Source organism: Vicia villosa, linkage group LG6 (assembly GCF_029867415.1).
Source record: "Vicia villosa cultivar HV-30 ecotype Madison, WI linkage group LG6, Vvil1.0, whole genome shotgun sequence".
Lineage (NCBI taxonomy): Eukaryota > Viridiplantae > Streptophyta > Magnoliopsida > Fabales > Fabaceae > Vicia > Vicia villosa.
The window spans coordinates 56,459,641-56,472,291 of NC_081185.1; the positions used below are offsets into that span (position 1 = coordinate 56,459,641).

At 37.8% G+C, this 12,651-nt stretch overlaps 1 protein-coding gene and 2 long non-coding RNA genes across 3 annotated transcripts; all 3 read right to left on the minus strand.

Annotated features, from left to right (window-relative positions):
• Positions 1 to 74: 74 nt before the first annotated feature.
• Positions 75 to 1,132, minus strand: LOC131611546 (uncharacterized). Its single transcript, XR_009286981.1, has 3 exons — positions 866 to 1,132; positions 463 to 655; positions 75 to 165 (listed from the first exon to the last, which is right to left on the minus strand). It is a non-coding gene; the product is annotated as an uncharacterized LOC131611546 (long non-coding RNA).
• A 167-nt stretch (positions 1,133 to 1,299) lies between these two features.
• On the minus strand, positions 1,300 to 2,357 carry LOC131611547 (uncharacterized). Its single transcript, XR_009286982.1, has 3 exons — positions 2,091 to 2,357; positions 1,688 to 1,880; positions 1,300 to 1,390 (listed from the first exon to the last, which is right to left on the minus strand). It is a non-coding gene; the product is annotated as an uncharacterized LOC131611547 (long non-coding RNA).
• Positions 2,358 to 3,839: 1,482 nt separating this feature from the next.
• On the minus strand, positions 3,840 to 9,539 carry LOC131609166 (phragmoplastin DRP1E-like). Its single transcript, XM_058880823.1, has 15 exons — positions 9,215 to 9,539; positions 9,051 to 9,114; positions 8,827 to 8,934; positions 8,336 to 8,437; positions 8,016 to 8,066; positions 7,866 to 7,927; positions 6,391 to 6,481; positions 6,236 to 6,300; positions 5,923 to 6,117; positions 5,725 to 5,844; positions 5,558 to 5,628; positions 5,079 to 5,304; positions 4,943 to 4,993; positions 4,494 to 4,862; positions 3,840 to 4,199 (listed from the first exon to the last, which is right to left on the minus strand). The coding sequence occupies exons 1-15, from the start codon at positions 9,356 to 9,358 to the stop codon at positions 4,071 to 4,073; spliced, it is 1,848 nt and encodes a 615-aa protein (XP_058736806.1). The 5' UTR covers positions 9,359 to 9,539; the 3' UTR covers positions 3,840 to 4,070.
• Between the last annotated feature and the right edge of the window lie 3,112 nt (positions 9,540 to 12,651).

Genomic DNA, 12,651 nt, shown 5'->3' on the forward strand with positions numbered 1-12,651 from the left:
GCTTTGGAATTGTTTTATTGTGGAAGGGTAGAAAGGTCAGTTTGGGCAATTCTTTAGTAATGGGTAGATAGTTGATTACAATAAAACTGAAGATGTTACCAGCGAAAACATACACCAGCCGTTGAAATTCTTTGCTTGGAACAACATCATCAGCAAAGAAAAACCCTAAAGAAAAAGAAAGCAACACTTGCAACATTACTCAAAGTCACATGAACAGAAAAGACAGATACAGTGAAACATATATGGAAGCAACATTCATTAACATCCAGATCCAGCAGAGTACATAAAAAGTTGGCCACTTAATCCACAAATCAGAGGATATTTTCATAGAACTTCACAGATTCTTCAGATATTTTCATAGAACTTTACAAAATCATTCACTGAAATCATTCCCCTACAATACTTCATTATATAGCGCAGAAATTGAAAGGGAGATAGGGCAAGGAAAAGATCTACACAAACCATAATGCGTATTGGGACTTAGAAATCATGAAATCCCAAACCCTAGTTCTTCTCACACTTCTTCTATTAGCCTCTGCATTTGCAAGAAAACTATCTACGCCGACAGTCGGTGGTTATACCCCAATCTCCGACATCAACGATCCACACGTGATCGAGATCTCCAATTTCGCTGTCACTGAGTACGACAAGCAATCTGGTGCCAAATTGAAATTCAACAAAGTCATCAAAGGTGAATCTCAGGTTGTTACAGGGGCTAACTACCACCTCACTCTCTCCAAAAAAAGAGAAGACGAAGGAAGAGAAGACCGAGGGAAAAGAGAGAGAAATGGGATTAGGGTTTCTGAAATAGAACAAAAGACAGAGAGAAAGAAGAGGGAAAAGAGAAAGAGAAAAATGGATTTACCTTGTTCGTTTAAGGTGGTGGTGGCCGGAGAAATGGTTGACGACGGCTAGGGTTTGAATGGAAAACGGAAGAGAGGCAGAATGTAAGAGAGAAAAGGGAATACAGTGAGAGAATGAAAGAGGGAAAAGATGAAAAAAAGAGAGAAGTGAGTTTTGAAAATTAGAAACGAAGAGAGAGAGAAGTGGGAAAAATATAAGATAGGCCAATGAGAGTTGAACACTTGTTGTTAATTACCAATAATAGTGCAACACTTGGTGCAACAATTCAGAAAAGTAGAAAGGTAAATGGTAATGACCAATGAGAAGAGAACAATTGGCATGGATGAATTTCTATTTTGTTAATTACCAGAATAACCTTTTGGCTTTGGAATTGTTTTATTGTGGAAGGGTAGAAAGGTCAGTTTGGGCAATTCTTTAGTAATGGGTAGATAGTTGATTACAATAAAACTGAAGATGTTACCAGCGAAAACATACACCAGCCGTTGAAATTCTTTGCTTGGAACAACATCATCAGCAAAGAAAAACCCTAAAGAAAAAGAAAGCAACACTTGCAACATTACTCAAAGTCACATGAACAGAAAAGACAGATACAGTGAAACATATATGGAAGCAACATTCATTAACATCCAGATCCAGCAGAGTACATAAAAAGTTGGCCACTTAATCCACAAATCAGAGGATATTTTCATAGAACTTCACAGATTCTTCAGATATTTTCATAGAACTTTACAAAATCATTCACTGAAATCATTCCCCTACAATACTTCATTATATAGCGCAGAAATTGAAAGGGAGATAGGGCAAGGAAAAGATCTACACAAACCATAATGCGTATTGGGACTTAGAAATCATGAAATCCCAAACCCTAGTTCTTCTCACACTTCTTCTATTAGCCTCTGCATTTGCAAGAAAACTATCTACGCCGACAGTCGGTGGTTATACCCCAATCTCCGACATCAACGATCCACACGTGATCGAGATCTCCAATTTCGCTGTCACTGAGTACGACAAGCAATCTGGTGCCAAATTGAAATTCAACAAAGTCATCAAAGGTGAATCTCAGGTTGTTACAGGGGCTAACTACCACCTCACTCTCTCCAAAAAAAGAGAAGACGAAGGAAGAGAAGACCGAGGGAAAAGAGAGAGAAATGGGATTAGGGTTTCTGAAATAGAACAAAAGACAGAGAGAAAGAAGAGGGAAAAGAGAAAGAGAAAAATGGATTTACCTTGTTCGTTTAAGGTGGTGGTGGCCGGAGAAATGGTTGACGACGGCTAGGGTTTGAATGGAAAACGGAAGAGAGGCAGAATGTAAGAGAGAAAAGGGAATACAGTGAGAGAATGAAAGAGGGAAAAGATGAAAAAAAGAGAGAAGTGAGTTTTGAAAATTAGAAACGAAGAGAGAGAGAAGTGGGAAAAATATAAGATAGGCCAATGAGAGTTGAACACTTGTTGTTAATTACCAATAATAGTGCAACACTTGGTGCAACAATTCAGAAAAGTAGAAAGGTAAATGGTAATGACCAATGAGAAGAGAACAATTGGCATGGATGAATTTCTATTTTGTTAATTACCAGAATAACCTTTTGGCTTTGGAATTGTTTTATTGTGGAAGGGTAGAAAGGTCAGTTTGGGCAATTCTTTAGTAATGGGTAGATAGTTGATTACAATAAAACTGAAGATGTTACCAGCGAAAACATACACCAGCCGTTGAAATTCTTTGCTTGGAACAACATCATCAGCAAAGAAAAACCCTAAAGAAAAAGAAAGCAACACTTGCAACATTACTCAAAGTCACATGAACAGAAAAGACAGATACAGTGAAACATATATGGAAGCAACATTCATTAACATCCAGATCCAGCAGAGTACATAAAAAGTTGGCCACTTAATCCACAAATCAGAGGATATTTTCATAGAACTTCACAGATTCTTCAGATATTTTCATAGAACTTTACAAAATCATTCACTGAAATCATTCCCCTACAATACTTCATTATATAGCGCAGAAATTGAAAGGGAGATAGGGCAAGGAAAAGATCTACACAAACCATAATGCGTATTGGGACTTAGAAATCATGAAATCCCAAACCCTAGTTCTTCTCACACTTCTTCTATTAGCCTCTGCATTTGCAAGAAAACTATCTACGCCGACAGTCGGTGGTTATACCCCAATCTCCGACATCAACGATCCACACGTGATCGAGATCTCCAATTTCGCTGTCACTGAGTACGACAAGCAATCTGGTGCCAAATTGAAATTCAACAAAGTCATCAAAGGTGAATCTCAGGTTGTTACAGGGGCTAACTACCACCTCACTCTCTCCAAAAAAAGAGAAGACGAAGGAAGAGAAGACCGAGGGAAAAGAGAGAGAAATGGGATTAGGGTTTCTGAAATAGAACAAAAGACAGAGAGAAAGAAGAGGGAAAAGAGAAAGAGAAAAATGGATTTACCTTGTTCGTTTAAGGTGGTGGTGGCCGGAGAAATGGTTGACGACGGCTAGGGTTTGAATGGAAAACGGAAGAGAGGCAGAATGTAAGAGAGAAAAGGGAATACAGTGAGAGAATGAAAGAGGGAAAAGATGAAAAAAAGAGAGAAGTGAGTTTTGAAAATTAGAAACGAAGAGAGAGAGAAGTGGGAAAAATATAAGATAGGCCAATGAGAGTTGAACACTTGTTGTTAATTACCAATAATAGTGCAACACTTGGTGCAACAATTCAGAAAAGTAGAAAGGTAAATGGTAATGACCAATGAGAAGAGAACAATTGGCATGGATGAATTTCTATTTTGTTAATTACCAGAATAACCTTTTGGCTTTGGAATTGTTTTATTGTGGAAGGGTAGAAAGGTCAGTTTGGGCAATTCTTTAGTAATGGGTAGATAGTTGATTAGCCTGCACTTGTTAATCAGATAAAGCATGTAACACAAAAATGGTATATCCAATATTCAAGAATCTTAACACAACCAAGACTCAGAATACAGAGAGAATATGCAAATTTATTATACATATCACGGTTAACGTCTGTATTGGATGTACATCACACATTCATAAAATTAACTTAACTCCAACATTACCTACAATAAATAAAGGTATAGAATTGCCTCAACAATAAAATAATACTAATAAATATGTAAATTACATCTGGGTCAAGCCAACCCATGATTGCTATCAGTTAGTCCAAGGCAAGGAAGACATCCACAGCTACGCTTATCGTACCCAAGATACAGAATCGATTTCATCCCTTGCTGCTTTATATAGTTCCAGCCTTTTTGCACACTGTAGTCTCCTCTCCATCAATGCCGGGTCTTCGTCCAACATTTGAGATAGATGCTTACCCTATACCAGGTAAAATCATACCAAGAATATATTGTAACCATGTAAGAAAAGTGTATAATAATGTCCAAAATTTTGTAAAGTATGGATGTAAACACATTTAGCAATAAATATCTAAGTAGTAGAAGATGAGCTTATATCATGAAGTATAAAAAAAGGTAAACTCTTATCTAGTGGCCTTATCAAAAACTATTAAATCTATATGGCCTAAAAGGTTAAATTTGACATTAACAATCATGAACATCTGAAATAAAGTAATAAATAACAGACCTGGAGTGAGAGCAAGAGAAAAAATACCTCTTTCTTCCCCATTTGTGCATAGAAATGGTTAAGCAAAGACTGTTTTGCTTGTCTGACCTGACAATAAACAACAGCCTTTGGAATTGAGTTCCTGAGCGTGTCTGCCACCAATCCTATGTAAGACGAGACATTTGATGCAATTCTCCTGAAGTGACCTTCTGCATATCGATCTACATTTGAGGGAGCAGGACTTCCAGCTTTCTCCACTTCTTGAGGTAGTCTCCGGAAGAAATCGACAGTGAGATACGAAGATTCCATATCTACAAGCCGGAGAGTTGTCTTCTTACTTTCTCCACGAAACCTTTCTAAAGCCTCATTTGCTGCTGTAGCTAGTTCAGCTTGGAAAGTTGGGAATCGCTTCAGTTCCTGCTCAAAGACATGTTAGTATTTCCACAAACTGTCACTTCGTGAACAAGGTAGGTACAAAAGATACTCCTGAAAATTACCTGAGTTTCGGCTATTGATTTTCTCACAAGTTCTTTTAAGACAAAATTAACCTACAGAAAAATCAAGAGCAACCAGCTCACTTTTTTAACTGTTACATGAAAATAAAAAATCAGAGAAGACAACAAGATTGCTTACAGCATCTACTGAAGCTTCAGCTGGTCCTTTAAAGTAACCAAGAGCCCCCTCAATCAGGCGTCTGTAACCTTGCTCTGGGGCAATCAAGTGAGGCTGATAACCATCCGACTCGGACACGACTTTCCTTACATTCTGTAGAGAAAGATGATGATCAAATGGAAGCTTTCGTAATGCAGAGGGAAGCTGATTGTCAAAGACATTATATATCCTGTCACCTCCTGGCCGCCTAAAATTTAAAAGAAATTTGTGTGAGCATAAAGACCTATCAACCAGTTCATCACTGATAACAAACTTACATCCAAAACAGTCATTTCAATTTATTATACTATTGTGAAGCATATGAAATTTCTATTTAACGGATAATCATATATTCCATGTTACAGCTTCACAGTTTGTGTTTACATCCCCCTATCTGACCTTAATAAGACATCCAGTTTGAAAATACGGCATAAAAATAGAAAACAATAAAAGATACTTACCCTCCATCTAAATGCTCCTTGAATATTTTTTCAAATGCTCGACAAAGTTCTAGGATAGTGTATAGTTGAGCCTGAAACAGATGTTAATGTTCAGCAAATATTCCACTAGACATCAGAATAAGAACCTTACTTTTATAACGAAATCATCAAAATTACAAGCTACCCACCCCAGCATCAAGAGCAATGGGTCTCCCAAGATGATCCATCTCTGATTCAAGTTCCTCAATGCTTCTGTTTATTAAAGAAGTTATACTGGGTATCCTTGCCCTAATTACCGACTCCAAGTGCTACAAAATAAGCTCAAGTGATTAAGATGATAATTCATGTCATAAAAGATTAAACAAGAACACACTTAAGAAAGAAACCTTGGAGAGAAGCTTTGCAAGGTATTCTGAACCCATTTTATTGGCCAAGTGCCCATAATCAGGACTGGTTGCAAAATATTCACGCTCCTTGCGTCTAGCAACAATCATATCAACATTTTTATTGATGTCTGCCTGAGACCGATTTACTATGCCAACCCAGGGATGTTGCAGACGGTAAGATCTTCCCTCCAGGACCTAGAGGGAATAAAAGTGGATAAGATGAACAAATAAGTTACATGATTTGACAGACGTATTTCAAATATGAACATTAAAGGGAAAGGAATCAACACAAACAAGAGGAGAGAAAAATTACATCCAAAGCATTAGTTCCTTTGTCCATCAAATCTAGCTTTGTCACCACTCCAAATGTCCTTTCACCTAGAGTGGTCATTAGACCAGAATTTAAGTCCAAAAGTATGAACCAGCAAAGATATTATTGGCCATTCAGAAAAGCATTAGAAAAAGTACCTGCGGGATCAACTTCCCTGGCAAGTTTAATAGCATCAGAAGTTGCTATGTCTTGATTGGCTGGAGATATTGCTAGAATGATGGAATTAGGCTGTTGAGAATAAAGCAATCGGAAAAAGAAAATATTAACCCTTGGGGTGAACATGGATAGTAATAATGGAAGGAAACCAAAAAGCTTATCTAGCATCAATAGAATATTAGAGAAAAGAACGTTAATTAAAAAATAGATAGTTTAAGCTGTTAGACTACAAACTAATTGAAAAAGAGCATCTAATATTAAAAAGAAAGGCAACTGGGCAAAATCCAAGAGGTTGTGACCGGACTGAGGTAGTATCCATGAAGAATATCAAAATATCACAAACAACCTACTGATTCTAAAGATCTAAAATAGATGAGAAAGTTAACATTCAGATTAATTTTACCCTTTCAATCATGTCAAACAAAATAGGTTTATCATGCTTTCACAACTTCAGGTGCATAATAGGTCTTCTTTACATAAAATCACTAGACAACAAAATTCAGATCCATCAGCATATGTAAATAACATGGTGTCAAGCCTAGACAAAGGCCCGTAATGGGTCATAGCAGTTGACCTGAAAAGCGCTATAACGGGTAGTGGAGTAGCAACTATACTAAATCTGAAGGACACTGCAAATAATATAAGTCGCACACATACAAGTACTCATTCGTAAATATATTCAAAAGTTCTAGCTTAATCTAAAGGAATAACTACTAACAAGTCAATACCACGAGTCATGAAAATGAAGCTGGAAAATGCATAGAGGTGTCAAAGAGGGGCAGACAAAGGGATGTGCGAGACAGAGGAACAAAGTAAGATAAAAAACCTGTATAGATGGAAGGGGCATTGCAAAACAGATGTGTATATGTTGGAAACTATGGAAAAAAGCTACAAAGTATGTGATTAACTTGCAGTTGGAACCAAGGTTTTTTTTTTTAATGGAGAAGGAATAGCCTTAACAATCTTTTTGGGCACAGTCTCAGCCACGTTTGAGGATTGTGCCCTTTTGACAGCCCATGGTATACCTTCCTTGATTTCTAAATAACAATATTTTGCATCCTAAATTTCAAAAATTCATGTTGAATTTATAATGAAATGTATATATGTTATTCAAAATTGATTGTTAACCTTTATCCGAAGAATTTTGACCGGACAAATTTATTTCACAATATGCGCAAGGCACAACATTGAATCATATCATGATGTAAAAATCATAGCAGCTGATAGCTGCTCCATCACACAATAGAATAAATTCAATACAGGCATTATTCACCGCTGCTGCCAGCACTGGTACATGAAATTTAGGGCCAAGGGAGGTTGTCTAGGTGAGGGCAAGCTTCTAAGTTCAATGAGTGTTAAAATCCAAAGTTCCGTAATCCAATAAGATAAAAAGACAAGCAAGCTGATTGCGATCGCACAAATACACATACAATTGATATCGAAGAAGTTATTTAACCTTTTCAACATAAGATCGGACCATAGCTTCAATGTCTTGAACAATACTCTCGGACTGTCCCTCTGAAAAAGAGATGACTATTTAGCTTCTAAAAATCATCATTTCATCCAATTAATTGATTTTTAATTAGCAATTAAATACAAATCATACCTACAGCCACTTTAGTCAGACCGGGTAAATCAATCAAGGTTAGATTGACAACTGTTCAAAAAAACAAAAAGAAGCTTTAAGTCACAGCTGTTCTAGTCTCATTAGGTGTCATATAATACTGCAAAGGAATACATGCATGAATACACTTAGTAATTATAAAATTATATCAACCACAAAATAATAAATTGTGCTGTTCCGCAACCTCCAAAATACATGAATAACTGCAATGATGTTGACTATGTGATTCTTAAATTTACCCAACAAACTCTCTAGCTTTAAAAGCTCTCACAAAAAAGGTGACTATAACAGATGAAACGCACCATTCGGGGAATAGATACTGAGATGAATAGGAATAGGAGATATTTGTTTTGTTTTCCCTGTTACTCGATCAGTTTCATCCTGAATTTCCTGGCGGACCAAGGCTGCAATGGGAAAACCAGATTGTAGTGAACAATAAACATCTATATATTCTGATGCAGAAACATAAAAAAAGGTCAACTGAATACAAAATCCTAAAAATGGTAAACTAATAGGCAGTGTAACAGTTATCACATGATAAATTGCTTGGCAGTGATGAGGTTTGGCACTTGAGATGTGTTTAAAAACAAATTGACTAGAAGAGCACACAAGAAGAACAGTAGTTAAATAGTTTGGTTTTGTGCGAGAACCATCTACGCTCAAATTTAAACACAGAATATAGTAACACGCATGAATAATTCTTTTACAAGCAACCACCACAAAATAGAAGCTGTCCAATGATTAGTTAAAACAGACAATTTCCCAGTGTATGCATGGAGCGTTACTGTCATACCAAAATCAGTGAACTTTCTCCTTGGCAGATGAAGAAACTCGGCATACTCTTGTGTCCCACTCTCCGTCTTATGCAACTGCAACACCAATGGACGCCTTGTCACAATCCCTACAATTCATTCACACCAAAAAAACAAACATAGGCCAAACCGTAATTACTAACTTGAGGAAAAAATGAGAAAATTGTCAAAGAAAATGATTTTTTTTTTTAATTTAAAATCAAACCTGATCCTCTAGGTAGAAAGTCACGTCCAACAATGCTTTCCAAAACTGAAGACTTACCTGAACTCTGCACAAGTTTCAAAAGAAATTTAGACAACCCAGTACACAAAAATGGAAGGGAAGAACAAAAAAAATTGAAGAACTGAAATGAAACAGAAGAACGGAACCTGTCCACCAACAACAGCAACAGTAGGAAGAGCTTCCCAAAGAGAAGAAAACGAGCTACCATCATCACCGCCATAGTCACCAAGCACAGTACACGCTCTCTGGATTCTGTTCACCAACCCAATCAAGCTCTCCATAGTTGTCATTTCGTATATAAAACCAAACCCTAGATTCTCGGAATTGAGTAGATCAAAACGACGACGTAGAACGCGAAACGCTAACTAGAAACCAAAAGAATCGATTTTTCTGAGAAAGGTCAATGGTTGTAAACGTTTGAAGTGGAGAGTGAAGAACAGAGAGGGTGGGTGATACGCAGCGTTTTGATGCTTTAACGAAAGGATATTTGAAAGTTTGAAATTCGAGGTGGGGACCAGTGAGGCTGTTGGCGGGGTCCATGATGGTTTTGTTCTTTTGGCGGTTTGGTTTCGAACGTTAGATTTGTGATTGAGACATGTGGTGAGGTTCAACGGATAAATATGTTGATAGGATAATCCCTTTAGGATAGAGTTTTTTTTTTTTGGTTGTGACCAAAATAGTTTTATATTGTTTAAAAATCAAGGCTAATGATAATCTATATACAAAATTCATACTATGTGTATTTCTGATAAATACAATGATGTGAAACTATGTTTGCGTAAGGGAAAGCAAGACGGCTTTTAGGATTCTGATTAGGAAAAAAAATGAATGACCTCCCCCAGTTTTAGAGATTGAAATATTTATAGTCATGACTTATGAGTCAAGTAATGGAGAAGAAACGATTTCAATCTCAATTGTTTGGGTAGAAAATGGGGATATGAAGACTCGATTTTCCCCGTTAATAGGAGGATTTGTTTCCTCCTTGATGTAGTGGTAATGACGGTTATTGTCTTACCATGTGGTCGAACATGTATGTCACACCACATTGTTAATTGAGATAAGAGTCGGCCCAACAGAGTGACTCAAATGCACAGTCTTCCAAATATGAGGACTATGGGTAGATTACGACATACTAGTTCGCAATTCCTCAAGCACGAGGCCTAAAAAATTGAATTGATGTAAGTGAAAAAAATAATGGTCCCTTGTTGGCGAGACATGAAAGTGTGAGTCCCTCAAGCTAGACCTAGAAGGGTGACTCCATCGGTTAAGGTCTGCAAGGGAGAGAGTCTCTCAAGCGATTGGTACTATTCAAATTCTACCTTCTCTCTCTGTTACTCCTGTTCTCTATATACCTAATTGTCCATTTAATTTACTTTAAGTCAGTCGTTTAACTCGTTCTCTTGATTGTATTGTCACCTTCACTAACAGTAATGTTATCCTGCAGGATCGGAGTTCGGGACAGATGATTGGCGTCGGATGTGAGTCTCAAGGCCTTTATTACCTCTTAGTGTCATCTCAGACATGTTCAGCCAAAGATTCTCCACTCACTATCCATGCTCAATTAGGTCATCCTAGTCTTCCTAAACTACAGAAGTTGGTTCCAAGTTTATCGAAGGAGTCTAATTTACATTGTGAGTCATGTCAATTAGGGAAACACACCCGTAGTCAATTTCCCAATCGAGTCAATAAACAAGCTCCGTCCCCTTTTGCTTTAGTTCACTCTGATGTTTGGGGTCCCTCGCGTACTATCTCTACACTTGAGTCTAGGTATTTTGTCACCTTTATTGATGATTTTTCACGTTGCACATGGTTATTTTCAATGAAAAATAGATCTGAATTATTCTCTATTTTTGAACAATTTTATAAAGAAATAAAAACGCAGTTTGGTGTGTCTATTCGTACCTTAAGAAGTGATAATGCTCGTGAATACTTATCCCAACAATTTCAAACTTTTACGTCCAACAATGGTATTCTCCACCAAACATCTCGTCCTCATACACCTCAACAAAACGGGGTAGCCGAACGCAAAAATTGGCATCTCGTAGAAACCACTCGGACCCTACTTCTCCATGGTAACGCCTCACTTCGGTTTTGGGGGGATGCGGTGCTAACAACATGTTACCTTATAAATTGCATACCCTCATCTGTCCTTAACGATAGAATTCCGTATTCAATCCTTTTTCCCAATTCTCCACTTCATCCAATTCCTCCCCGAGTCTTCGGGTCCACGTGTTTTGTACACAATCTCTCTCCTAGTCTTGATGAATTATCAGCTCAATCACTAAAGTGTATCTTTCTTGGTTATCATCGATCCCAAAAAGGTTATCGTTGCTACTCACATACTCTACAACGATACCTCGTATCGGCCGATGTTACCTTCTTCGAGTCTGTTCCATATTTCGAGTCCAGTCAAGTAACTCTGGAACCCCTTCAGGACAATACTCCCACACCTCTTCTGGCAGTCCCATTTCCCATTATCTCCGATCATTCTAGCCCTACGGTTGACCCCCCACTTCTCGCCCACTTCAAACATATCAGCATCGTCAATCCACGTCAATAATACCTATCCCTGAGGCAGTGCCTATCCCTGATACACTAATTGTCCCTGAGGTCATTGCAGACTCTCCTCCTACGCCTTCGCCATCATTGGATCTGATCCTGCAACCTGAGTCTGATCTTCCGATTGCTCTTCGAAAAGGTATACGTCAAACAAGAAATCCTTCTCCACATTATATTGATTTATGTTATCATCGTCTTTCCCCTTTGCACTATACTTTTTTGTCTTTTCTATCTTCTATTTCTATTCCTAATACTCCAGGTGAAGCATTATCTCACCCTGAGTGGAGGCAAGCAATGATTGACGAAATGTGTGCTCTTCAAAGCAGTGGTACTTGGGAACTGGTTCCTCTACACCCTGGAAAATCTTTAGTAGGTTGTCGTTGGCTTTATACAGTGAAGGTTGGTCTAGATGGTAATATTGATCGATTTAAAGCTCGCTTGGTAGCCAAAGGATACACGCAGATTTTTGGGTTGGATTATAGTGATACCTTCTCGCCTGTAGCCAAGATGGAATATGTTAGACTTCTTCTAGCCATTGCAGCCATTCGACATTGGCCTCTTCATCAACTTGACATCAAAAATTCCTTTTTACATGGTGATCTTGAAGAGGAAGTATATATGGAGCAACCACCTGGGTTTGGTGCTCAGGGGGAGTCCTCAAATATGGTTTATAGATTACACAGGTCTCTTTATGGTCTTAAGCAATCTCCGAGAGCTTGGTTTGGTAGATTCAGCACTTTAGTACAACAATTTAGTATGGTCCATAGTGAAGCTGATCATTCTGTGTTTTATCGTCACTCTGTCCAAGGGTGTACCTATCTTATTGTATATGTGGATGATATTCTCATAACTGGCAGTGATCAGCAGGGAATACTCCAGTTAAAACAACATCTCTTGAATCAATTTCCGACAAAAGATCTTGGTAAACTCCGCTATTTCTTAGGTATTGAGGTAGCCCAATCTAAAGATGGTTTGGTGATTTCTCAGCAGAAATATGTTATGGATATTTTGGAAGAAACAGGTT